Below are 27,875 nucleotides of genomic sequence, written 5' to 3'. Positions count from 1 at the left end.
TTCCCTCCTGTCCCAGGAAGCCACCCAGGAGGCTGCTCTCCCTGGCCTGGCACCCTCACTTGGCCTGCAGTGCTGGGCGGGCACCAGGCTGGACTTGTCCAAACTGCCCCACCCTCGCCCCATCAGCAGGACAGGGAGAGCAGGGCTGAAGTGGCCTGAGGAGCCGCCCCTCCACGCCTGCGGGAGGGCCCATGCTGTCCCGTTGAGCCCCCTCAAGCTCTCATCTTCAGGGTCCCAATTCACCAAGTATGGCTGCCGCCGGAGGCTGGACCACAAGATGGTGCACCGAGGCTTCTGCGACTCCGTCTCAAAGCCCAAAGCCATCCGCCGGACCTGCAACCCACAGGAGTGCTCCCAGCCCGTGTGAGTGCCGGGGCTCTCTGGCCCCCAGCCCCACTAGAGGAGGGGGGAAGCGTCCTGGGGCTTCTGTGGACGGTGGCGCAGGATCAGGTTTCTCGGTGGCTCTGGGCCCCACAGGCCCTGAGACGTTTCAGAGTCTTTCTCACTCAACATGTTCTATGGAGTCTAAGGTGTTTGAGGCTGTGCAGTGGCCTCCTCCTTCAGACTTGCTAGAAGGAAACAATAATGTACATCTTTGTGACCCCGTGGACCGTAGCCCACCAAGTTCCTCTGTCCATGAATTTTCCAGGCAAGAATACTGGAGTGTATTGCCATTTCCTTCTCCAGGGGATCTTCCCAACCCAGGGATTGAATCTGCCTCTCCTGCACTGGCAGGCAGGTTCTTAACCATTTGGGCCACCTGGGATGCTAGAAATGATAATAAGTACTAATGCTCAGATGGGGAAACTGAGGCTCTGAGGGTGTCGGGCTTGCTTCTGGCCCTGTGATAGATGTTTCCCTCACAGTTCACCCCAGGGGCTGCAGCCTTGACCCTCCAGACCCGGAATTTGATGGGGCTGCATTTCTGGGCCCAGGTTCCTTTTCCAGGGCCCCGAGCAGGGAAGATGTTGGGTAAATAGGCAGGTGGGGGCCCTTTGAGGACAGGTGCTGAGGGCTTCCATGCTGCTGCCCAGAAGGGTTGGTGAGGTCAGAGGGCAGAGTCAGGAGGCTAAGAAAGGACAAAGGCCACCCCCAAACCAGGGTTTCCCCGCAATGGGCACGCTTGGGGTTCATGGTCTGCAGGACCTCAGGCAGGGGTACAGCAAGCCTCCAGGGCACCTTCCTGACACAGGGAAGATGCGCCTGGAGGAACAGGCTGCCCTGCCCCTGTCCACCGGGGTTTCTCCAGGGGCTGACCGTGTGCTGTGTGCCCTGGCAGGTGGGTCACGGGCGAGTGGGAGCCGTGCAGCCGGAGCTGTGGGCGGACAGGCATGCAGGTTCGCTCTGTGCGCTGTGTTCAGCCTCTGCACAACAACACCACCCGCTCCGTGCACACCAAGCACTGCAATGACGCTCGACCCGAGGGCCGCCGGGCCTGCAACCGCGAGCTGTGCCCTGGCCGGTGGCGGGCTGGATCCTGGTCCCAGGTGAGCAGTTCCCCGGCCCTGTGTCCTCAGCCCCGAAACCAAGCTCGGGGGGGACTGAGGTGGCCAGGGTGATCCGCCTTGGCCTGGATGCCGTTCTTGCCCTAGGCCACGTCCGTAGGTCTCAGGGCACCCATGCTTCCCTGGCTACTGTTCTGTGTGAAACTCAGAGGAATGTGTATCTTTACTCTGCAGGGCAGAGGCTCCCATGTGCTACGGGGGACTGGAACCCCAGAAGACTAGGGGCAGCCTGGGCTCCAAGATGCAAAAGGAAGCCTGGGCTTTTGTCTCTGGGCAGAACTGTGGCTAAAAGACCAATCAGACTTGCAAGAAGGGACATGAGCAAAGGAGGGCTTAGATCTAGCTGAAAAAATAGTGAGGATAGTCTCAGGGGCTGGAGGAGAGTTTCGGGGGCAAGGCTGAGCTGATGTGAGCACTGACATCCAGCCCACATGCCTGGTGGGTCAGGGGTTGCCAAGACCAGCTTTGGGCTCAAAGGTTCCCACAGAAGTTGCTATAGTCATGGTTATGCTTTATTACAATGAAAGTTCTATTGTTGTTCAGTCGCTTAGTCGTGTCCGACTCTTTGCAACCCCATGGACCATAGCATGCCAGGCTTCCTTGTCCATCATCAACTCCTGGAACTTGTTCAAACTCATGTCCATTGAGTCAGTGATGCCATCCAACCATCTCATCCTCTGTCGTCCCCTTCTCCTCCTGCCTTCAATCTTTCCAAACATCAAAATCTTTTCTAATGAGTCGGCTCTTTGCCCCCAGTGGCCAAACTATTGGAGCTTCAGTATCAGTCCTTCTAATGAATATTCAGGGTTGATTTCCTTTAGGATTGACTAATTTGATCTCCTTGCAGTCCAAGGGACTCTCAAGAGTCTTCTCCAACACCACAGTTCAAAAGCATCAATTCTTCAGCACTCAGCCTTCTTCAAAGTCCAACTCTCACATCCATACATGACTACTGGAAAAACCATAGCCTTGACTAGAAGGACCTTTGTTGGCAAAGTAATGTCTCTTCTTTTTAATACAATGTCTAGGTTGATCATAGCTTTTCTTCCAAGGAGCAAGCATCTTTTCATTTCATGGTTGCAGTCACCATCTGTAGTAACTTTGGAGTCCAAGAAAATAAAGTCTGTCACTGTTTCCATTGTTTCCCCATCTATTTGCCAAGAAGTGGTGGGACCAGAGGCCATGATCTTCATTTTTTGAACGTTGAATTTTAAGCCAGTGTTTTCACTCTCCTCTTTCACTTTCATCAAGAGACTCTTGAGTTCCTCTTCGCTTTCTGACATAATGGTGATGTCATCTGCATATCTGAGATTATTGATATTTCACCTGGCAATCTTGATTCAGCTTTCGTTTCATCTAGCCCGGCATTTCACATGATGTACTCTGCATATACGTTAAATAAGCAGAATGACAATATACAACCTTGACATACTCCTTTCCCAGTTAGAAACCAGTCTCTTGTTCCATGTCTGATTCTAACTGTTGCTTCTTGACCTGCATACAGGTTCCTCAGGAGGCAGGTGAGATGGCCAGGTATTCCCATCTCTTTAAGAATTTTCCACAGATTGTTGTGATCCACACAGTCAAAGGCTTTAGCATAGTCGATGAAACAGTAGATGTTTTTCTGGAACTCTGTTTCTTTTACTATGACCCAACAGATGTTTGCAATTTGATCTCTGGTTCCTCTGCCTTTTCTAAATCCAACTTCAGCATCTGGGAGTTCGTGGTTCACGTACAGAGTAGAATCAGTAAAGGGAAAAAGCGCTTGGGTGAAGCATCTGGAGGAAACCAGGCACAAGCATCCAGGTGTCCAGGGTTTTCACTGGGGATCACTCATGGAAGCACAGGGTGCCTGCGTGACTGACATCCATTAGTGAAGCCCTGGACCCCAGAAGGAAAGCAGATGCTCACCACAAATAATATTCTTGGTGTAAACCAACCAAACAAGTTGGTAATGCCTGATTCAGGACCTCAGGCACACAGGTATATGCTCTTACCAGACAGACGGTTCCATGAACTCGGTTCCCAGGAGTTAACCAAGGGCTAGTTCTGAAAATAGGCCTTTCTTGGGACTGGGCAGGTTCAAGCAACCCAGTCTGCTGAGTCAGCCCTTTCTCACACAGGAGGCAAGAACTTGAGAATCATCCTTTGGCTCGGCTGGGCTGAGCTGTGAGCAGAGCCAGGAGTCTGGGCATGACGGCTTCTTCTGGCCCCTCCCAGTGTGGTGACGCCAAGGGGGCCAGAGGCTGGAGGGGACGGTGCGGGTGCTGGTGGCACAGAGCTCTGTGTCCAGGGGGAGGGAGCGTCCTCTGCTAACGCCTCCTGGACGCAGGCAGAGCTTTCCTGGTGATCTGCACTGCATAGCCGTTTCTCCGGGCCTCAACTCCTCTAGATGGAGAAGGGAAGCACTCGATGCGAGTCCAGAAGTGCCGGGCTCTATCCGGCCCTGCAGATTTGCTCTCTCCAACTCACTTGAGAGCCCAAGAGCCTGAGGCAGCTTCCAGAGGCCAGGGCAAGGCCGGGCAGACCTCTAGCTCACACTCTCCCCTCTGTCCCTCTCCACCTCCCAAGTGTCGTGGGGTCACCCACTTGGGGAGCCCTTGAAGACCTAGCCTAGCATGGGAGGTGGGCCCTGACTGGTACTCTTTGTCCGCAGTGCTCAGTAACCTGTGGAAACGGCACCCAGGAACGGCCGGTGCTCTGCCGAACTGCGGACGACAGTTTCGGGGTGTGCCGGGAGGAGCGGCCTGAGACGGCAAGGATCTGCAGGCTTGGCCCCTGTCCCCGTAAGCCCTCTGCATGCAGCAGGTCCGGGGAGGAGGGTAGCCCAGGCAAATGCAGCTCTTCCCACAACTGGCCAAATAGAGCATCTGTGAACTTGAAGGAGAAGCCAGGGCCACCCAGGCCTGGTCTGGGGCCTTTCCCTGGCAGGAAATGAAAGGAACTGGCATTTGCCATGCTCATCTCCAGGCCAGGCCCTAGAGAAGGATGGCATGGATTCAGCCCATCGCTGCCTTCCTGGCACGCCCATCGCTGCCTTCCTGGCACTCCCTTTTGGTCTGGGAGAGAAACCAGATTCATGGTGACTGCACATCAGGGCTCAGCCCATTCCTGTCTGGGTAGGGGTTACCTGTATGAGTAGGGGGTACTCATATTAGTAGGGGTACCTTTGTGAGTATAGAGGGTACCCACGTGAGTAGGGGGTACCCGTGTGAGTAGGGGGTACCTGTGTGAGTAGGGGGTGCCCATGTGAGTAGGGGTACTTGTGTGAGTATAGATGGTACCCATGTGAATAGGGGTGCCAATGTGTGTGGGAATACCTGTGAGAGTAGAGGTACCCATGTGAGTAGCGTGTATCCATGTGAGTAGGGGGTTCCCATGTGAATAGGGGTACTTGTGTGAGTAGGGGTACCCTTGTGAGTATAGATGGTACCTGTGTGAGTAGGGAGTACCTGTGTGAATAGGGCACCCTTGTGAGTAAGGGTGCCCATGTGAGTAGAGGGTACTTGTGTGAGTAGGGATACCTGTGTGAGTAGGGAGTAGGGGGTGCCCGTTTGTGTAGGGATACCTGTGTGAATAGGGGTACTCATGTGAGTATAGATGGTACCTGTGTGAGTAGGGGGTATCTGTGTGAGTAGAGGGTATCTGTGTGAGTAAGGGGTATCTGTGTGAGTAGGGCACCCTGTGAGTTGTGTTACCTGTGTGAGTAGGGGGTATCTGTGTGAGTAGGGGGTGTTTGTGTGAGTAGGGGGTATCTGTGTGAGTAGGGCTACCTGTGTGAGTAGGATTACCTGTGTGAGTAGGGGGTATCTGTGTGAGTAGGGGGTATCTGTGTGAGTAGGGCACCCTGTGAATAGGGTTACCTGTGTGAGTAGGGTTACCTGTGTGAGTAGGGGGTATCTGTGTGAGTAGGGTTACCTGTGTGAGTAGGGTTACCTGTGTGAGTAGAGGGTATCTGTGTGAGTAGGGGGTATCTGTGTGAGTAGGGGGTGTTTGTGTGAGTAGGGGGTATCTGTGTGAGTAGGGTTACCTGTGTGAGTAGGGGGTATCTGTGTGAGTAGGGGGTATCTGTGTGAGTAGGGCACCCTGTGAATAGGGTTACCTGTGTGAGTAGGGTTACCTGTGTGAGTAGGGGGTATCTGTGTGAGTAGGGGGTGTTTGTGTGAGTAGGGGGTATCTGTGTGAGTAGGGCACCCTGTGAATAGGGTTACCTGTGTGAGTAGGGGGTATCTGTGTGGGTAGGGTTACCTGTGTGAGTAGGGGTACCAGTGTGAGTAAGGGTACCCATGTGAGTAGAGGGTACCTGTGTGAGTACAGAGGGTGCCTAATGCCCTGAAAGGAAAGCAGCCAGAATCCTGACTGCGCTGGGCGCCTTGCCAAGGGCTGGACACACATTACCTCTTTGCTCCCAACAGTTCATGAGATAGACCCAGTCAGCAGTGCCTGCTACAGACCAGGGAGCTCTGGCGGTCAGGTGTGTCTGCCCCAGCCGAGGGGAGTGTAGAGCCAGGATCTCTTGTTCCCAGCACTTCTCAAGATAAGGCGGTGCTGGTGGGGCCTGCATGGGGAGTGACCCTGTGTAGCTGAGGCCCAAGATGCTTGGTGTAGGAGAGGCAGGAGTTGGGCCTGGAGGGTGACTGGGGCCCGCCTGTCCCTGGGACACCAGAGTCCATGGAGCCCTCCTGTCTGGGGTGGGGGGATTGGAGGCCCAGACCCGGTACCCTAGCAGCCACAGGTGCCTGTCTTTTCCCTCTAGGAAACACCTCTGACCCCTCCAAGAAGAGCTACGTGGTCCAGTGGCTATCCCGACCGGACCCCAACTCGCCAGTCCAGGAGACCTCGTCAAGTAACCGGCCCGTTTATAACTCTGTCTCTGCCCTCCAGTGCATGCCCTGCGCCTTGTGGAGCTTGCCGTGGGCGCCCCTCCTCTCTGTCTATGGAAAACTCCCCTGACTCTTCCTGAGCTCTGTTGGTGGAATCTGTTTCTCCGGGCATCTGTGCTCGGCTGTCTCCTTTGGAGCCACCTGGCCGGGAGGGCCAGTCCTGCAGAGGCACGGCCCGGGGCACTGGCCTCTTGTGGGGTGCCAGGACCTGGTGGTGATGGCTTTTAAAGGGGCAAAGATCTGTCGTGGTGCTGGAGGGGCCAGAGGCCCAAGTGTGAATGTGACCACTTTGTGACCGCCTCCCAGGGCCACAGCCCTCCAGGCTGGAGCTGCAGGTTGGAAGTTGAGGGGGCGCCCACCTGCCCCCTTTTAAATGCCGCCTCCCAGCGAGGGAGCCCAGAGGGGTCTCGGGCGTGCAGTTGCGCGTCACCAGCCTGGCGCCCGGCCCGTGTCCAGCAGTGTTCCAGGGGCTCCCCAGCCTCCTCTGCTGCTGCTGCTGCTGCTGCCCCTGTGCTCAGTGTGTCCTCCTGACTCGTGTGACCGTGGCCTGCTTCCTGTGGCCTTTGTGCCCAGCTCACACAACCCTTGGCCCCCATACCCGGCCCCTCTTGGGGTTCAGGTAAAGCGGAAGAGGCAGGGAATGTGTCCCTGCGGTGGGACATCAGGACACACCGCCACTTCCATTCTCTGTCCATTTGCTCCAATGGCCTTTCTCATCGTGTGCACATGGCCCCATGCACAGGGGCGAGAAAGTGAGAGCTCAAGGCTGTCTCACGTGGATGTGGCTGCCTACCCGTGTGAACAACTACAGAATTACCTCAATTTTTATTGCTTTTTTGCTTAGATAAAACTATGTAGAAGATGCCTTAAAGTTGAAAGGTAACAGAATTGGCTGCTAGCTCCAGCTTCCGAGGGGAGACATGACCCAGGCAGGAGGCAGGCAGTGCAACCTAGAGGCAGGCGGCCGGCTCACCCACCTTTGGCCAAGGATAAGCCTTCTCAGTTCAGGAGGCCTGGCTGAGTCCAGGAGTCCAGGAGGCCCAGGCCTGTGCAGGGCCCCAGGTGCGGGATCACCTCTGTGGAAAGGAGGCCCGCTGGAGGCCCCTTGGCGCTGACTGTTGTTGGAGCCCTGAGCGCCCTGCCGCTGGCACGGCCGCACACCAGGGGGTGACTGGCCTGGCCCTTGGTGTGACGAGTGCAACAGTCCAGCCGGCCACTCCCCTCCTGCCCCAGCCCTGGCCCCTCTTCATAGCGTCCCCGCTGGACAGCGTCCAGCTCTCCCTTGGCACTAGTTACTGTTATGTAAATATGCGGTGTAACACATACTAATTCTCACGACTGTTAACTTCCAACTTTGACTTAGGCGATGTGAGTGGCACGCGTGACTCTGGGAAGGTGCAATGCGGTCCTGGGCATTGTGCTCTCTGTCTATATGCACTTTGGTTCATCAGGGATATTTTATTAGTGTTTTGTATGTATCTAATGACGTATTATATAGGTTCCATTGTCGTTGCTTTTCTGGTTTTTTTATGAGACAACGTTAGTGTGTGCCAAAGTGACTGTGAAAATGACCTTTTACTCTTACTAACCGTGGAAAGACTTCCTGTCATGCATCCCACAAATAAACTCAATAAAAGTTCAGTGAAACTGGGTGCTTGGGTCTGGCACACTGCTGCCTCCTTCTTTTCACCTCTGTGGCCGACGGCACTGTAGAGCTGCAGGTGCCATTCTGGAACATCAGTTCCTCAGTTTCTGATTCCAGTGACTTTCCTGTCCCCCTTACCCTGCTCAGCATAGATGCTGAGGGCCCCTCCCCCAACCCGAGGCCTAGGCCCCCTCCCCAGGCATTTTTCAAAATATGATAGCAGCCCATGGAGACACCCCACCATGATTTTTGAACCTTTAGTGCTAACAGGCAGCTTGCAGGAACACCTCGGTTTTCTCCTTGTAGATAAGGCCTCATAGTTGGGAACAGGGCCTGTCTTTGGGATCTGAGCCTGTGGAATGGGAATCTGTGTTTAGTAGTGGAGACAATGTCCAGATCATTGTGCCCTGAGCCACCATCAGGCCAGTGCCCTGGCTCCTGGCACAACTCAGGGGCTAGGCCAGCCTCCGGAGAGTCTAGGCTGGAGAAGGACAAGGCAGCTGTGGCTCTGAGCTCCTGGCCTGCAGCAGTCACACAGGTGTGTGCCCAGCCATGCCTACCTTGTCTCCCACGGCCTGCCCTCAGGATCCACGGGGCCTGTGTGTCCACTGCCCTTGCTGACAAGGACCACACAGCATGTCAAGGTCCACCATGGGGCCTCCCAATCTGGGCATCTGTCCTTCCCATTCCCACGAAGGGGTCCTGTTCCAGGGCGGAGGGAGTTCATGAGAAATGATGACCACCCAGCACTGTGGAGATGGGCGTCAGGGCACAGGGTGCCAGGTAGCAGCCTTTGGGTGGGGGTCAGAGTAGCCATGACTGAGGTCAGCCTGCCCAGAGCTCTGATCATCGAAAGACTCCCAGCTCCAGAGATAGGAGATCAAGACAACTGTGCCTGATGAGCTGTGTCCACTAAGTCTCCTTGCCCAGACAGGTCAGGAGAAATCCCTGCTGAGGGCACCCTGTCTATAGCGTTGCAGGCAGGCCACCAACAGGACTGCTCCAATAAAACCCTGTTTACAAAACCAGGTGGAGGGACCAACTTGCCAACATGTGTGGTTGGCAGACCCCTACCCTAGACTGACGTGACACCGGCGTCTCAGGATCCCTGCCTGGTTGGAGACAAGTGAGGGAGATGCTTAATGCCAGTCCTGATCTTTTGTGAAGGAGGCGGCACAGGCGACGGGAGAGGGCGTCTCTGGGGCAGGGGGGCCCAGTCCCAGCAGCATGGCCAGGCCTGCCCCATCCTTGTTGAGACCTGGCCTCTGGCCTCCCTGCCCCAGCTGATGGCCAGTGCCTGGGGGAGATGCCACACCTAGTGTTACCAAAGCCCCCTGTGTCTCCTGAGGGCAGTAGGCATGGTTTTCACGTGCCTACCTCAGTGGCTGCCAGGGAGGGTAAAGGGGCCAGGAGGGAGGAAGGGAGCAGAGGCTCTGAGCATGCTCCACCCAGCTTCAAACAGCACTGTTCTGATTTCATCTGTCTGAGATCTTGAATATTTAATGTAAAATTTTATCCAAGGTTTTAAAACCCTGAAAGCCACATTTCAGGATCGTTTTAGTTTGATTTCAGGAATTGACCCTCTGTGCAAGACCATCTGCCTTTCCCCTCCACACGTTGGCCTGTTCCTCCGTCTCAGGGTTAGGAAGACCGGGGCTTTTCCTAAACAGCCCATCTGTCCCTAGCTCTTCATGTCGTCAGCCCTTGCCCAGTCATGTTTCCTCCTTATTTCAGCCACTTAGCAGCTCAGAGTCAAGGTTGGGTCCCTCTCTGATGATATACGCCTCTATGTTCTTGCCTGTAGCATTGCTATTCTAACATCCACGAATTCCTTGTTTTGGACTCAGTTACTCGCATCTGTCTTATTCACATTGAACACTTACATATTCTTTGATTCTCTGTTCTAGGCTCTGGGATAAAGGGACACCCGGATACAGCTTTGGGCTCTGCCCTTTGTAGCTTTCAGGATAATGAAAGTGTCAGGCATTAGTTACCTTGCTGCTGCTGCTGCTAAGTTGCTTCAGTCGTGTGCGACTCTGTGCGACCCCATAGACGGCAGCCTACCAGGCTCCCCCGTCCCTGGGATTCTCCAGGCAAGAACGCTGGAGTGGGTTGCCATTTCCTTCTCCAATGCATAAAAGTGAAAAGTGAAAGTGAAGTCGCTCAGTCGTGTCCGACCCTTAGCAACCCCATGGACTGCAGCCTACTGGGCTCCTCGATCCATGGGATTTTCCAGGCAAGAGTACTGGAGTGGGGTGCCATTGCCCTCTCCAGTTAGTTACCTTACCTGAGAGCAAATGTGGACTTCGTAGCTGTGATGGAGTGCTGGGAAGGGGAGACCCGCAGCACCACTAGACTACATACTGTGGGATGCCACCTCCAAGGGCGGTCAGGCAGTGCTTGACCGAGGAGCATGTGTGTCAGCTGAGCCTCGAGGATGAGGAAGAAGAGAGACATAGTATGTGCAAAGGGCCTGCAGCCACAGGGAGCACCCTGCAGAGCAAGGCAAGCAAGGCCCGAGTGAGCCTGGAGAGGTGCAGGAGGCAGGTCCTCATCCTGAAACAAGGGAGGGGCATTCCAGGAGCTTCAGTCTGCGTTGGGATATGTTCATATCTCCAGTTGAAGAACCTGCAGCAGGATAAGTAGATAGGAAGGAGGGAGAAAGGAGACAGGCAGAAAGGAAGCTCTCACCACAGTGCAGCCCAGAGGCAAGGTAGCTTGGCTCGGTGGAGGCAGGAGAGAGGGGAACGTGGATATGTCAAGAGCATCGGGGGACATGCTGATGGACTTGGAGATGACCGGACAGGGGATCCCTGGGATCTGGCTTGTGTGCATGAAGGACCAATCTCTGAGATGGATGATGCCAGTGGAGGCCATGGACTTGGGCTGGACACGTGGAGTCAACTTTTGGCACCTCAGAAATTGAGGGGTATCTAGTAGGCAGTTGTATCCAAGAGTCTGAAGCTCCAAAAGTGTGAGGTTGGTGTCCAAGTAAGTGGGTTGCCAGCCTGTAACGTGAAATTATAAGCTGGAGCAAAGGCCATGCAGAGGGCAGATGTCAGAACCACTGGCTTTTACATGGGAGAGGGCCTGCCTGTCTGTTATTGCAGGAAATCCCAATGAGTTAGCATAGCTTTACCTGTAGATGTAGAACACGCCCTTCATTAGTGCAAAGAGTAACTATGTCAGGTGTGGTTCCCACCAGTGGCTGCCCCTTCCCTCCTTCCTACCTTCCCATCTCCCCTATGTGGTTCCTTCCAGTAGGAGATATCATCTGCCCTAAGGGGAATGAGGGGATAGGAGGGCACAGCAGACGGGAAAAGTCTGAAATGCCCATTATGAAGAATAGAGAGTGGCTGAGCAGGGAACATAGTTGGAAAGTGGGGCCCATTGAGGTCAGTGATTAGGAATTTATGATGGATCAAATATCCCCTGTTATATTGTTAGTTTATTCTTCTATGTTGAATGCATTTTTGTAAATCATCTCAATAGCACCTAATTTATGTGTGGAATTAGGTGTTAGCGGAAAGGGAAGCGGGTAGAAATTCGGGAAGAAGACAGAGGCTGAGAACAAGAGGAGAAGAGTGGGTCTTATTAATATCGCTGCAGACAGGGTTGGAGCTAGGCCAAGAAGGAGACAGCCATGAGGAAAGAGGAAACAAGAGAGACAACAGTGGCCTGCAGGGTCAGGGTTCTCCATGCACTGGGACCACGGATGAGCAGATCTTGGGTGGGAAAGAAAGTGGCAGATATGCTGGGCTGGATCTACATGTAAGGCTGGATTGGCCTGTGTGAAGGCATCGAGTTCTGGAGCACTTTGGAAAACGACCAGAAACCCAGTTGTGGCAGAGCCATGTGGTTGGTGCAGCAGTGGCGGGACACGGGGTGTCACATAAGTTGAGGCAGGTGGAAGAAATCCCAGATAAGTCCGGGTGACTTTTAATTTTTATGTAGGCACTTTTCAGAAGCAAAGCTCTTCTGGGGGATTTGGATGAAGATGGAAACAAGATGTGGAGGAGTATGGCGAGGCCAAAACTGAGGCTCTGGGATTTGTTTTCTTGGGTGTTAGCAATTGGTTCTTTTAGGTTTAATTTTGTTACAGTTACAGGTTAAATATGATTGTAAATAGAGTCAAATTGTGCCACAGAATGTCACTGAGGTTACCCCTGGGATCTCGCATGTGAAGATCTGACAAAGCCCAAATTTTGGGGCTTGGAATCACTCCTTAAGAACAGACAGACCTCATTTCTGTCTCCAACTTTGACAGATACTGAAACATCTGGACTCACCTGGGGCCTGCTTGGAGGAGGGGAGCATTGCTCACAGCTAGTGTGACACCACTCCAGGGCGGGGGTCCCCGGACGCCGCCCTGCCCAAGGGCTCCCTCGTATCTAAACCACACAGAGTTTCTGTGTGAGCTCGCTTGCCTCTGTGCTGTCTCTGGGCTCTTTTCAATGCCTCCTCCAGCAAACTGCTTCCTGTGGGGGAAGAAGGTCCCCCTTATCTGTCCTTTGGTTATTTGTCCCACTTTTCTCTTTCAGAGGGCCGCTGCCAAGGTGACAAGTCAGTGTTCTGTAGGATGGAAGTCTTGTCTCGTTATTGCTCCATCCCAGGCTACAATAAGCTGTGCTGCAAGTCCTGTAACCCGCACGACAACCTCACTGATGTGGACGACAGGGCAGAGCCACCCTCTGGGAAGCACAATGACATTGAAGAGCTCATGCCCACCCTTTCAGTGCCCACTCTAGTCATGGAGGTGCAGCCTCCGCCAGGCATACCCCTGGAGGTGCCTCTCAATACTTCCAGCACCAATGCCACCGAGGACCATCCAGAAACCAATGCTGTGGATGTGCCCTACAAAATCCCTGGCCTGGAAGATGAAGTCCAGCCACCCAACCTGATCCCTCGACGACCGAGCCCGTATGAAAAGACCAGAAACCAAAGAATCCAAGAGCTCATTGATGAGATGAGGAAGAAAGAGATGCTCGGAAAGTTCTAATAAAATGGAAAGATAGCATCAATAGCTTTTTTTTGCTTGCTTATAGAGATATTCCATGGCAACTCCTGTGTTGTGGAGATGAAGTCAGATTCCTGACTCCAAAAGGTTTTGAGGAAACAAAGAAGGAGAATAATGTAAATATATAGCTATATTTACATTATACACACACACACACACACACACACATAGTTGTAAGCATGTGGCAACTAGGTTGGTACCTATGTTTCCTAGTCCTGGAATGTTCTAAGTCCTGCACTGGGGTTGGGTGTGGGGTAGAGAGGAATATGGAGGCTCTACACCTCCCATCAATGAGGGACAGCAGGAGGGAGAGAAAAAACCTTTGCCCCAAGTTTCTGAGCAGTGATTGCGAATCTTTTCCTTGCGGTGACAACCCTGCTGGAGACGCAGGACAGTTCCTACCAATCTCCAGGTTGAGGTACAAGACCCATGGGGCTCTTAGAAGAAACAGTGATTTATTTACTAAGTGACCAGTCATTAAGACAAATGCAGTGAAGTGGAGGTCATGAATTCCAGCAAACTCCAGGACGAGGTGGTGAGGCAGGTGGCGTGGATGAGTGTGGTCACCAGCTGGCACTCCCAGGCTCTCACACCTCTCTGTTCTTCACTAACCTTGGCCTTGCTTGTCACCTCTGGCCAGCCTGGCCTCAGGCCTGGGGCTCCCCAGAGACACTCTCTGCTTCCTCAAGTCACTGGAAGGATGAAGGAGGCATGCACTCTGCTGGAAAATCCAGTGAGTGGTCAGGGCTCGTTTTTCTGTGTGTGAACATGTAGCTTAAACTTCCCGAAATTACAGGACCCAAGCACATTAGCTCCTTAGCCGGGCCTAGCCTGACATGTAATTCTTAAGCTTTTCACATCCGGAAGGTTTTAAAGACTTTGTATTCTCACCAGTCATAGATCTTAGAGAACTCTTTCTTGCTCCATTCCCCATTCTGTGGATGAAAATACTGAGGCTCAAGATAACACCACGATGTTTACTTTTTGAGTTTTGAGGTGCTAAATCCCTTTATCTGAACCCATGCGTGTGTGTGCGTGTATCTGTGTGTGTCTAGGGACAGGTTAAGGTTCTAGGAAACAGTGAGGAACATGTGGGACGATGCCGAGCCATCACACGGCTGAGGACCAGCCCTGCCGTCGCCCCAGCACAGCCCGCCTCCCTCCCCTCTGCCACCACATTCCACACTTTCTTATACATGTCCTCTTAGGAGCTTGCTGGCTCCTAAGAACCCAACTGGAGGAAATATTTCTGAAAATATATCATTACTGTCACTTCTTTAACAAGATGTAGTGTTAAGCACTTCTGCAACCCCACCTCTCTATTATTAGGAAATAGACCCACGGCTTTCCTCTGTTGGCTGAACGCATGGCAACTGGTGCTCCTCACAGACTGAAGGGCTGGGCAGTGCTGGCTTGGGTCTGTTCTAGAATGTTGAGGAAGCTCTGGACTAGTCCTAGCCAGAGTATTACTCAGTTTACCTTTCTTGGAAGCCACAGGATGGGAACACTCCATTCTTGTATCTCAGCAAAGCAAGGCTGTGTGTCTTGGGGGCTGGAAGCCTTTGGGGAGAACCCCAGGTGGGACACTCCCAGGGGGATCTGTCTTTTGCAGGAGGAAGAAAGATGCCCTCTGGGAACTATAGACCACATGGGCATGGCTCAACATGCCATACTTAATGCCTTGGGCCATATATCCACAGAGTTCTCTGGATTAGATGGTCCTCAGAGGTCTCTCCAAGAAGGCAGTGTTCACCTGCTCTGAGACACTGTAAGTTTCCACTGAGCTTAAGGAGGTTGGACAGCTGGCTTAGCAACAGTCCTGAGCTTCCAGAGAGGCTTCCAGAGAGCCTGGGGGAGGCAGAGGCCGTCTTTGAGCCAAGGTTTCCTAATACCAGGTTGAGATTCAGAGGTCCTTTTTGTCCACTGCTCTAGAAAGTCAGCTGAGGGGCCCAAGAGTCACTTCATGTTTGTGGGAGGACTCCGCTGGAGTTTTGGGACCTGGCTCTCTGATCTACTCCTTTTGGAAAACCCATGGAATTTCACATATAAGCCTTTCATGTGTACTTTAAGGTATTTTGTTTGTCTGGAGTATACAAATGGTGCTCAATAGCAAAGTCTTTATCAGATGAAGCATTTTAACTATGTACTCCCTGTCTGACAGGCAGCTGTCGCATGGGTTATTCTGGTGCTGAACTCAATCACAGTGTTTTTATCTCTCTGATGACAGCAATCAATACATTTGTTTTCTGTAGAGTAAAATTTGGCTCCTTGATTTTATAACTTATTAAAGTAAAAACGTCTGTGTTTTTGCATATCATGCCTGTGTTTGCTTGTTACCTTGACTATACTTGTCCTCCATTCCCAGCTTAAACTTGAGCAGACAGAAGGATGTGCTGCCCTTGCAAAGCCAAAAGGTCTGGAGGGACCAGCATGCAGTGAGCCAAGGCAGGATCCCATGAACAGCAAGAGGCGCGCATAAGGACCGATCCCTCTCCCGGTTTCCCACGGAGTCAGTTCTCCAGGAAACATAACTTAGCCAAAGGCTCCCAAGTCAACCTTTAGTTCAAAGTGGAGGTGAAGTATCTCCAGACACTCCCTCCTCCCTGATTACAACCCCTTCTCTCCTATAATTGGGTTTCCAGGGGAAAAAAAAATACTAGATGTTGAGTTAAATTTTAAATTCAGGAAAACAGCAGTGAACTTGATGTGTGGCAGAACCAATACAATATTGTAAAGTAATTAGCCTCCAATTAAAATAAATAAATTAAAAAAAAAAGTATGGGGAACCTCCCTGGTGGCTCAGTGGTAACAAATCTGCTTACCAGTGCAGGAGACACAGGTTCAACCCCTGGTCTGGGAAGATCCCACACGCCATGAAGCAGCTAAGCCTGTGGGCCACAAGTCCTGAGCCTGTGCTCTGGGGCCCACCTACTGCAACTACTGAAGCCCACGTGCCCTGCAGCCTGTGCTCTGCAACACGAGAAGCCACCACACTATGAACTAGAATATGCGCCTGCTCGCCCCAACTAGAGAAAAGCCAACACAGCAACAAAGATCAAGCGCAGCTAAAAAAAAAAAAAGACACACTTCAACTAAAAGTTATTTATTGTTTCTCTGAAACTCACACTTAACTGAGAATCCTGTATTTTTATTTGCTAAATTTGGTAATCCTACTTACAATCAGGATTCCACTTTTAAACAAAAGTGCATTCTCTCTGGCCCTCTTTGATATTAGCAGATACTGGGGAAGAGAAAGGTTGAAGGGCAGAAGAGGTGATTTCTTCTGCTACCCTGACCAAGTAGGAATCAGGCAATGTGTACACAGTGCTGGGGAGAGGAAACAATCAGAAATGGTATTAGTTTGGGGGCTTCCCTGGTGGCCCAGTGGTTAAGAATCTGCCTTGCAATGCAGGGGACACGGATTCAATACTGCTCCAGGAAGACCTCATGAGCCGCATGGCAACCAAGCCTGTGCAACAACTTGAGCCCACACTCTAGAGCCTGCAAGCTGCAATTCCTGAACCTGTAAGCCGTGATGACTGAACACGCACACCTAGAGCCCATGCTCCACAACAGAGAGGCCACCACAATAAGAAAACCCAGGCACTGCAGCAAAGAGAAGCCCCTACTCGCTGCAACTAGAGGAAGTCTGCGTGCAGCAACGAAGACCCACCACAGCCAATAAATATGCAAGCTAGAAACTATTTGGAAGGAAATAGTCATTTCATTTTTAGAAATGGTCACAAATTTTAAAAAAAATGGTCTATATGAAAAAAGAAGACATTAATTTGTACAGGGGTTGTACGTGGCTTAGGAATGCACAGCATTTCTTCTTGTTCTTTGCGGTAATTTGTTTTGACTCTGTTTTTATAGTACAGTTAGTTATTTTAAATGGGGAAGAGGAACTTGGGATGGGTGTGTGTGAGAGTCTGTGTTAGAAGTGGAGAGTTAAGAGCCTTTGGGTAAGCAGGAACTGAGACTAAGTATTGGCACAGGTAATTCATAACTGGATAGCCCAGCGAGGTTGTTTTAGAAAACAGGCCCTGGGTTGTAGAATAAGTAGTAAGGAAGGCCCAGTCTGTGCTTTCCGAAGGATGTTGATAAATGGTTAGCAAGAACCAAATGATGTCATTACAGAGGATTCGGCCACCACTCCCTCCTCTAGGTACCCTGTGAGTCCTTGATTACCATGCACAGAGCAGCCGTGCCCTGGTCATACCCAGGGGCTTATACTCCACTGTGCATTCTTAACCTAGGGGAACACAGTACACTTCCATTTAGAGGCCATGTAGCCTGTTCTCCCTGAACCTCATGACCCCACACAGCTGTTGCTTCATCTCTGGGGGCTCCTCAGGGATTAACCTCAAATAACATAAAGATTACACAATGTGTGAGTGCCCCTATGGCACACTGAAGCAACCAGTGCCTCGGTCCAAATAAGATTCTTCTAGTTTCTTTAGGTGAACACTTAGACCACTGATTTTCCATTTTTTAAAAATCCTATGCAATTGTGGCTATCAATTTCTCTCTCTAGAGCTTTAGCTGTGCCCTAAATATTTTGATATTTCATACATTTTTGTCATTTCATTCCAAATAGTTTCTAACTTCCAATGTGACTTTCTCTTTTACCTAAAGGTTATTTTAAGCATGTTGCTGAATTTCCAAACATTAGGTAATCGTCTAAGGAGTGCATGGCAACCCACTTTGGTAATTTTGATTGGAGAATCCTATGGACAGAGGAGCCTGATGGGCTACAGTCCATGGGGTCGCCAAGAGTCAGACACAACTGAAGCAACTTCGCACACAGCATGCACAGGATGTTCTGGTTATGGATTGTTACAGATTTCTAGCTTATTTTATTATGATCAGAAAACTATTTTGGGAAATATTTCAATCCTTTGAAACTACATCATGGCCCATGATGTAGTCAATTTTTGTTTTTTTAAAGAACTGCACATGTGCTTTAAAGAATATGCACTGGTAACTGTTGAATGCAGTATTTTATATATGTCTGTTAAGTCAAATGTGTTAGTTTATTATTCAAATCTTTTGTATTTTGATTTAGTTTTCTTCTTGTTCCATTAACTAGATAGAAAGTTGTCTTAATACCTCTCACTGATTGTGGATTTTTCTATTTCTCCTTGCAGTTTTATCCATTTTTGACTGTCTTTTTAAAAAAATAAGCTATTTTACTACTTTGACATAAGGGCATACAGATTTCTAACTGTATCTCCTGTTGGTAACATTATCCTTTTATCTTCATGAATAGAACAATTTATTTTAAAAATGATTTGAAATTCTCCCCCCTAATATTCAGTTCATTTCAGTCGATCAGTCGTGTCCCACTCTTTGAGACCCCATGGACTGCAGCATGCCAGGCCTCCCTATCCATCACAAACTCCTGGAGTTTAACTCAAACTCATGTCCATTGAGTCAGTGATGCCATCCAGCCATCTCATCCTCTGTCGTCCCCTTCTCCTGCCTTCAATCTTTCCCAGCATCAGGGTCTTTTCCAATGAGTCAGTTCTTCACATCAAGTAGCCAAAATATCAGAGCTTCGGCTTCAGTACCACTCCTTCCAACAAATATTCTAGAATTTATTTCCTTTAGGATGGACTGGTTGGATCTCCTTGCAGTCCAAAGGACTCTCAAGAGTCTTCTCCAACACCACAGTTCAAAAGCATCAATTCTTCAGCACTCACCTTTCTTCATAGTCCAACTCTCATATCCATACATGACTACTGGAAAAACCATAGCTTTGACTAGATGGACCTTTGTTGGCAAAGGAATGTCTTTGCTTTTTAATATGCTATCTAGACTGGTCATAACTTTTCTTCCAAGGAGTAAGTGTCTTTTAATTTCATGGCTGCAGTCACCATCTGCAGTGATTTTTGAGCCTAAAAAAATAGATGGTCACTATTTCCACTGTTTCCCCATCTATTCGCCATGAAGTGATGGGACCGGATGCCATGATCTTAGTTTTCTGAATGTTGAGTTTTAAGCCAACTTTTTCACTCTCCTCTTTCATTTTTATCAAGAGGCTCTTTAGTTCTTCTTCACTTTCTGCCATAAGGGTGGTGTCATCTGCATATCTACGGTTATTGATATTTTTCCCAGCAATCTTGATTGCAGCTTGTGCTTCATCCAACCCAGTATTTCTCATGATGTACTCTGCATATAAGTTAAGTAAGCCGGGTGACAATATACAGCCTTGATGTACTCCTTTCCTGATTTGGAACCAGTCTGTTGTTTCATGTCCAGTTCTAACTGTTGCTTCCTGACCCGCATACAGATTTCTCAGGAGGCAGGTCAGGTGGTCTGGTATTCCCATCTATTTCAGAATTTTCTACAGTTTGCTGTGATCCACACAGTCACAGGCTTTGGAATAGTCAATAAAGCAGAAATAGATGTTTTTCTGGAACTCTCTTGCTTTTTTGATGATCCAACAGATATTGGCAATTTGATCTCTGGTTTCTCTGTGTTTTCTAGATCCAGCTTGAACATCTGGAAGTTCATAGTTCACATACTGTTGAAGCCTGGCTTGGAGAATTTTGAGCATTACTTTACTAGCATGTGAGATGACTGCAATTTGTGGTAGTTTGAGCATTCTTTGGCATTGCCTTTCTTTGGGATTGGAATGAAAATTGACCTTTTCTGGTCCTGTGGCCACTGCTGAGTTTTTCAAATTTGCTGGCATACTGAGTGCAGGACTTTCACAGCATCGTCTTTCAGGATTTGAAATAGCTCAACTGGAATTCCATCACCCCCACTAGCTTTTTCATCGTGGTGCTTCCTAAGGCTCACTTGACTTCGCATTCCAGGATGTCTGGCTCTAGGTTGGTGATCACACCATTGTGATTATCTGGGTCGTGAAGATCTTTCTTGTATAGTTCTTCTGTGTATTCTTGCCACCTCTTCTTAATATCTTCTGCTTCTGTTAGGTACATACCATTTCTGTCCTTTATTGAGCCCATCTTTGAGTGAAAGACTGGCCACAGGACTGGAAAAGGTCAGTTTTCATTCCAATCCCAAAGAAAGGCAATGCCAAAGAATGCTCAAACTACCACACAATTGTACTCATCTCACATGCTAGTAAAGTAATTCTCAAAATTCTCCAAGCCAGGCTTCAGCAATACATGAACTGTGAACTTCCTGATGTTCAAGCTGGTTTTAGAAAAGGCAGAGGAACCAGAGATCAAATTGCCAACATCCACTGGATCATTGAAAAAGCAAGAGGTTCCAAAAAACATCTATTTCTGCTTTATTGACTATGCCAAAGCCTTTGACTGTGTGGATCACAATAAACTGTGGAAAATTCTGAAAGAGATGGGAATACCAGACCACCTGACCCGCCTCTTGAGAAACCTATATGCAAGTCAGGAAGCAACAGTTAGAACTGGACATGCAACAACAGACTGGTTCCAAATAGGAAAAGGAGCACGTCAAGGCTGTATATTGTCACCCTGCTTTATTTAACTTATATGCAGAGTACATCATGAGAAACGCTGGGCTGGAAGAAGCACAAGCTGGAATCAAGATTGCTGGGAGAAATATCAAGAACCTTAGATATGCAGATGACACCACCCTTATGGCAGAAAGTGAAGAGGAACTAAAAAGCCTCTTGATGAAAGTGAAAGAGGAGAGTGAAAAAGTTGGCTTAAAGCTCAACATTCAGAAAACGAAGATCATGGTATCTGGTCCCATCACTTCATGGGAAATAGATGGGGAAACAGTGGAAACAGTGTCAGACTTTATTTTTTGGGGCTCCAAAATCACTGCAGATGGTGACTGCAGCCATGAAATTAAAAGACACTTACTCCTTGGAAGGAAAGTTATGACCAACCTAGATAGCATATTGAAAAGCAGAGACATTACTTTGCCAACAAAGGTCCATCTAGTCAAGGTTTTTCCAGTGGTCATGTATGGATGTGAGAGTTGGACTGTGAAGAAAGCTGAGCGACGAAGAATTGATGCTTTTGAACTGTGGTGTTGGAGAAGACTCTTGAGAGTCCCTTGGACTGCAAGGAGATCCAACCAGTCCATTCTGAAGGAGATCAGCCCTGGGTGTTCTTTGGAGGGAATGATGCTAAAGCTGAAACTCCAGTACTTTGGCCACCTCATGCGAAGAGTTGACTCACTGGAAAAGACTCTAATGCTGGGAGGGATTGGGGGCAGGAGGAGAAGGGGATGACAGAGGATGAGATGGCTGGATGGCATCATCGACTCAATGGGTGTCCGTTTGAATGAATTCTGGGAGTTGGTGATGGACAGGGAGGCCTGGTGTGTGGTGATTCATGGGGTCGCAAAGAGTCGGACACAACTGAGCGACTGAACTGAACTGAACTGAACTGCTCAATATGATAAACATGCAGTTCCTTACAGCACAGGTATCATCACTACTATTTTGGAGCCTAAGTTACAGAGCCATATACATTTGGCAGGGGGTTGGGGGAGAGGGCAGGGCTTCCCAGGTGGCACAGCGGTAAAGAATCCACCTGCCAATGCAAGAAATGCAGGTTCAACCCTGGGTCAGGAAGACCTCCTGGAAGAAGTGGCAACCCATTCCAGCATTCTTGCCTGGAGAATCCCATGGACAGAGAAGCCTGACAGGTTACAATCTTATAGTCCATAAGGGCTTCCTTGGTGGTTCAGTGGTAAAGAATCTATCTGCCAATCCAGGAGACATAAGAGACACAAGTTTGATACCTGGGTTGGGAATATCCCCTGGGGAAATAAATGGCAACTCACTCCAGTATTCTTGACTGGAAAATTCTATGGACAGAGGAGCCTGGCAAGCTACAGTTCATACAGTTGTAGAGTTGGACATGACTGAATGATTGAGCTCACACACATAAATTCTATATCAATAGGAGGATATTTCACATTGATGTTAGGTTGATGACTAATATGCAGTTACACTGCTTGGGATAGCCTTTAATCCTATAAACTTTTTTTGTACTTGGGTTCCCAGACCCAGGGAGAGTCGTATTTCTTTTCTTTTCCTCTGGGAGCAAATTCTTCCCTGGGTTTCATCACACTTGCTAGCTCATCTCTTCACTGGTTGTAGGTGGGATCGGATTGCATCCTTGTCCTGTTGTGCTGACCCTAAGAGACCAATTTCCCTTCCAGAGGAAGCAGCTTTATCCACGATGAACATGGTTGCTCCTGTGTTTTAAATGTGGTTCAACTGTTATCCCAATCTAGGTTTTCAGCTCACTCCTCAGTATAGTGGTGAGTATCCCCCCTTGTCACGTGGGAGACTGGAATTCGATTCCCCAACGAGGAGTGCTGAACGTTCTGGGGGGCTTCCCTAGTAGCTCATCTGGTAAAGAATATGCTTGCAATGCAGGAGACCCCAGTTAGATTCCTGGGTCTGGAAAATCCGCTGGAGAAAGGATAGTCTACCCACTCCAGTATTTTGGGGCCTTCCAAGTGGCTTAGCTGGTAAAGAACCCACCTACAACCTGGGAGACCGGGGTTCAAGGGAACAGCTACCCATCCAGTATTCTGGCCTGGAGAATTCCATGGACTGTATAGTCCATGGGGTCGCAAAGAGTTTGACACGACTGAGTGATTTTCACTTTCGCTTTTCAGGTTTTCAGTCTATTTCTAGCTTCAGCCCCTTCATTATTAGGGAACTTTGTTAAGCATAACATATAATATAGCCATATTATAATTACAATTATAAAACTATATACTGAATTATTAAGTATAACATTTAGTGAAGAAAACCCTTTAAAATATGTTAATTCTGGTGTAGTAAATGTGATTTCTGTGGGCGAAGGGAGAAATAAGCAGGGGAAGTAGATGAAGCAGCAGAGAGCAGTACAAAGCTACCACAGCAAACAGTATTACAAGTTGCCATATGGAGCAAACTAATCTCTCTACCAGTTGAGTCCCAACAAGACATAAAAAGGCCATCAGCACCGTGTTTGGTGTACATCACACAACTTTTTTTTTTATCTTTCACACCAGGACTTCCCAAGTACTAAATATAGGGTTGAAAGAAAATTATTTTCATCCTGCATTCCTTCTGACAACATTTATTCTCACTTATTCGGCCAGTCCTCTTTAAAGATCTTTCTTATAAGATGGAAGATCCAGGGATGGGATAGGGAACAGGAGACGGAATTCACTAGAGGACACAGGATATAGATTTTAAAAAAAAAAAGTAAGAAAGCTTCTTTCATTAAGTTGCATTAATTGCTGGGGACTCAATGCAGGAAATTCTTGGTACAATAATGGTGAAAATTATTGAACAGAAACATAGACAGGTGAGGCAGTTTTCTTTGGCTTAGGATATTTCAATGATATAAATGAAAATATTCTGTCAACTAATCTGGTCCATACCTACATATCTATATGTCTATGTTTCTCACAGATATAAAAAAGAAGGATTCAGAGAGAGTATCAAACTTTCCCAAGTTCACAACATTGAGTGGTACAATCAGCTTTATTAACTCAAGTCTTTTGATTCTGAAGTCAATGTTTCTTCTACATCTTAGAATTGTGTTTGAAACCAAAACATCTTCATAATGTTCTTCTGTAGCTTCACTTGTAAACCATACCACTTTCCCATATGGGCCATAGTAGATTTCATTTGTAAAATTCCTGTTCTACTTTCACTTGTCCTCATTATGTGTGGCCTTGCGGAGGATAAGTCAATTCTATACCAACTTTGGGCTTCCCTAGTGGCTCAGATGGTAAAGCATCTGTCTGGAATGCAGGAGACTGGGGTTTGATCCCTGGGTTGGGAGGATCCCCTGGAGAAGGAAATGGCGGCCGACTCCAGTATTCTTACCTGGAAAATCCCATGGACCTGGAGCCTGGTAGGCTATCGTCCATGGAGTCGCAAAGAGTCGGACACAACTGAGTGACTTCACTTTTTCACTTTCATACCAACTTTGCTTTTCTATTAGCTGTGAATTTTGATATAAATTCAGACTTCTATATTATTTTCTCTTGGTTGCTTTCATCTTACTAACTCAGGCACAACATTCATCTCTTTGGCCTTAAACTGCCTCTTATGATGGGCTCCTCCATGGTTCATCCACAGTTTAATGCAACATCATGCAGACACATACAAACACACAGGTCCTGAACAGACACAAATGTTTATCTTATTTAAAAAAACTATGTTTAAAATTTACATATAATAAATTTGCATTTTCTTAATGTAGAGTTTCATGAGTTCTAACATTTTCACACTACAGATCTGTACAAGTACTACAAACAGGTATAACAATTCTGTCCCCAAGAAAACTCTCTTGTGCTGTTCTTTCATAGTCAAACCTTCTGCTTATCTTATCTGTGGTCCCTGGCAACCACAGATCTAGTCTCTGTGTCTCTAGTTTTTGGTTTTTACATAGAGCCATATAAATAAAATCAAAGCATATAAGCTCTGTGTCAGGTTTCTCTTTCATAGCATAATGCCTTTGACATTCTTCAATGCAGAATGTATCAACAGGTCATATGTTTTTATTGCTAAGTGAGTCTAATATATGCTACTGCAGAAGAGTAGAGAAATAGCTCATGAAAGAATGAAGAGGCTGATCAAAGCAAAAACAACACCCAGCTGTGTGTGTGACTGGTGATGGAAGTACAGTTCGATGCTGTAAAGAGCAATATAGCACAGGAACATGGAATGTTAGGTCCATGAATCAAGGTAAATTGGAAGTGGTCAAACAGGAGATGGCTAGAGTGAACATAGATATTTCAGGAATCAGTTAACTAAAATGGACTGGAATGGGTGAATTTAACTCAGATGACCATTATATCTACTATTGTGGGCAGGAATCCCTTAGAAGAAATGGAGTAGCTCTCCTAGTCAACAAAAGAGTCCGAAATGCAGTACTTGGATGCAGTCTCAAAAATGACAGAATGATCTCTGTTCATTTCCTAGGCAAGCCATTCAATATCACAGTAATCCAAGTCTATGGCCCAACCACTAATGCTGAAGAAGCTGAAGTTGAATGGTTCTATGAAGACTTTCCTATAAGACCTTCTAGAACTAACACCCCAAAAATATGTCCTTTTCATTGCAGGGGACTGGAATGCAAAAGTAGGAAGTCAAGAGATACCTGGAGTAACAGGCAAGTTTGGCCTTAGAGTACAAAATGAAGCAGGGCAAAGTCTAACAGAGTTTACCAAGGAACACATTGGTCTTAGCAAACACCTTCTTCCAACAACACAAGAGAAGACTCTACAATGGACATCACCAGATGGTCAACACCAAAATCAGATTGATTATGTTCTTTGCAGCCAAAGATGGAGAAGCTCTATACAGTCAGCAAAAACAAGACCAGGAACTAACTGTGGCACAGACCATGAACACCTTATTGCCAAATTCAGACTTAAATTGAAGAAAGTAGGGAAAACCACTACTTTTTAGGGAGACCTGAATAGGGAGATCATTCAGGTATGATCTAAATCAAATCCCTTACGGTTATACGGTAGAAGTGACAAATAGATTTAAGGGATTAGATGTGATAGACAGAGTGCCTGAAGAACTATGGACAGAGGTTTGTAACACTGTACAGAAGGCTGTGATCAAAACCATCCCCAAGAAAAAGAAATGCAAAAAGGCCAAATGGTTGTCTAAGGAGGCCTTACAAATAGCAGAGAAGAAAAGCAAAAGGCAAGGAGAAAAGGAAAGCTATATCCATCTGAATGCAGAGTTCCAAAGAAAAGCAAGGAGAAATAAGAAAGCTTTCCTCAGTGATCAATGCAAAGAAATAGAGGAAAACAATAGAATGGGAAAGACTAGAGATCTCTTCAAGAAAACAGAGACCAAGGGAACATATCATGCAAAGATGAGCACAACAAAAGACAGAAATGGATGAACCTAACAGAAGCAGAAGATATTAAGAGGTGGGAAGAATACACAGAAGAACTGTACAAAAAAGACCGTCATGACCCAGATAACCACAATGGTGTGATCACTCACCTAGAGACAGACATCCTGGAGTACAAGGACAAGGGGGCCTTAGGAAGCATCATTATGAACAAAGCTAGTGGAGGTGATGGAATCCCAGTTGAGCTATTTCAAATCCTAAAAGATGATGCTGTGAAAGTGCTGCACTCAGTATGACAGAAAATTTGGAAAATGCAGCAATGGCCACAGGACTGGAAAAGGGCAGTTTTCATTCCAATCCCAAAGAAAGGCAATGCCAAAGAATGTTCAAACTACTGCACAATCACACTCATCTCACATGCTAGCAAAGTAATGCTCAAAATTCTCCAAGACAGGCTTCAACAGTTCTCAGGCTTCAACCGAGAACTTCCAGATGTTCAAGTTGGATTTAGAAAAGGCAGAGGAACCAGAGACCAAATTGCCAATGTCTGATGGATCATAGAAAAAGCAAAAGAGTTCTGGATAAACATCTACTCCTACGTTATTGACTATGCCAAAGCCTTTGATTGTTTGGATCACAACAAACTGTGGAAAATTCTTAAATAGATGGGAATACCAGAGCACCGTACCTGTCTCCTGAGAAACCTGTAGGCAAGTCAAGAAGCAACAGTTAGAACCGGACATGGAACAATGGACTGGTTCCAAATTGGGAAAGGAGTACGTCAAGGCTGTATATTGTCACCCTGCTTATTTAACTTATATGCAGAGTACATCATGCGAAATGCCAGGCTGGATGAAGCACAAGCCGGAATCACAAATGCCGGGAGAAATATCAATAACCTCAGATACACAGATGACACCATCCTTATGGCAGAAAGTGAAGAGGAACTAAACAGCCTCGTGATGAAAGTGAGAGAGGACAATGAAAAACTGGCTTAAAACTCCACATTCAAAAAACTAAGATCATGGCATCCGGTCCCATCACTTCATGGCAAATAGATGGGGAATCAATGGAAACAGTGACAGACTTTATTTTCTTGGGCTCCGAAATCACTGCAGATGGTGACTGTAGCCATGAAATTAAGATGCTTGCTCCTTGGAAGAAAAGCTATGACAAACCTAGATAGCATATTAAAAAGCAGAGAAATTCCTTTGCCGACAAAGGTTTGTCTAGTCAAAGCTATGGTTTTTCCAGTAGTGATGTATGAATGTGAGAGTTGGACTATAATGAAAGCTGAGTGCTGAAGAATTGATGCTTTTGAACTGTGGTGTTGGAGACTATTGAGAGTCCCTTGGATGGCAAGAAGATCAAAGCACAACAGTCCTGAATATCAGTCCTGAATATCCATTGGAAGGACTGATGCTAAAGCTGAAGCTCCAATACTTTGGCCACCTGATGGAAAGAGCTAACTCACTGAAAAAGACCCTGATGCTGGGAAAGATAGAAGGCAGGAGGAGAAGGGGATGACAGAGGATGAGACGGTTGGATGGCATCACCATCTTCATGGTCATGAGTTTGAGGAAGCTCTGGGAATTGGTGATGGACAGGGAGGCCTGGTGTGCTGCAGTCCATGATGTTGTAAAGAGTCAGACACGACTGAGCAACTGAACTGAACTGATTCGAATATATGGATGTACCACCATCTGTTTAACCAGTCTATTTCTGAACTCACTTTCTGTCCCATTAATCTACATATCTATTCCTTCACTTATTACTGTAGCTTAAAGTTGAGTATTTTGAGTCCTTTAACTTTATTCTGCTTTTTCAAAATTGTTTTGGCTACCCTACTTCCTTTGCTTTTCCACCTAAATTTTAGAATCAGCTTTTCTAGCTACAGAAAAAATATCCTAATGAAATTTTTACTGGAATTGTGTTAAATCTGTAGAATTGATGAGAATCGCCATACTAGCTATATTGTCTTCTCACTTGTAAACTATGTCTCCTTAATTCATCTTTTTTATGTCATTCATT

At 47.8% G+C, this 27,875-nt stretch overlaps 1 protein-coding gene across 1 annotated transcript in view; it reads left to right on the top strand.

The window, feature by feature from the left end:
• The window catches only part of ADAMTS2 (ADAM metallopeptidase with thrombospondin type 1 motif 2), a 245,140-nt gene extending 229,773 nt beyond the window's left edge, over window positions 1–15,367 (top strand). The window contains exons 18-22 of the mRNA XM_027548434.1: window positions 231–363; window positions 1,280–1,487; window positions 4,162–4,291; window positions 6,262–6,351; window positions 12,575–15,367. Coding sequence (XP_027404235.1) covers window positions 231–363; window positions 1,280–1,487; window positions 4,162–4,291; window positions 6,262–6,351; window positions 12,575–13,032 — 1,019 coding nt within the window. The 3' untranslated portion in view covers window positions 13,033–15,367. The remainder of the gene's footprint in view (window positions 1–230; window positions 364–1,279; window positions 1,488–4,161; window positions 4,292–6,261; window positions 6,352–12,574) is intronic.
• The last annotated feature ends 12,508 nt before the right edge of the window (window positions 15,368–27,875 follow it).

This window comes from Bos indicus x Bos taurus, chromosome 7 (assembly GCF_003369695.1).
Source record: "Bos indicus x Bos taurus breed Angus x Brahman F1 hybrid chromosome 7, Bos_hybrid_MaternalHap_v2.0, whole genome shotgun sequence".
NCBI lineage: Eukaryota > Metazoa > Chordata > Mammalia > Artiodactyla > Bovidae > Bos > Bos indicus x Bos taurus.
The sequence above is the reverse complement of the archived record's forward strand: the minus strand, read 5'-3'. Positions and strand labels throughout refer to the sequence as shown.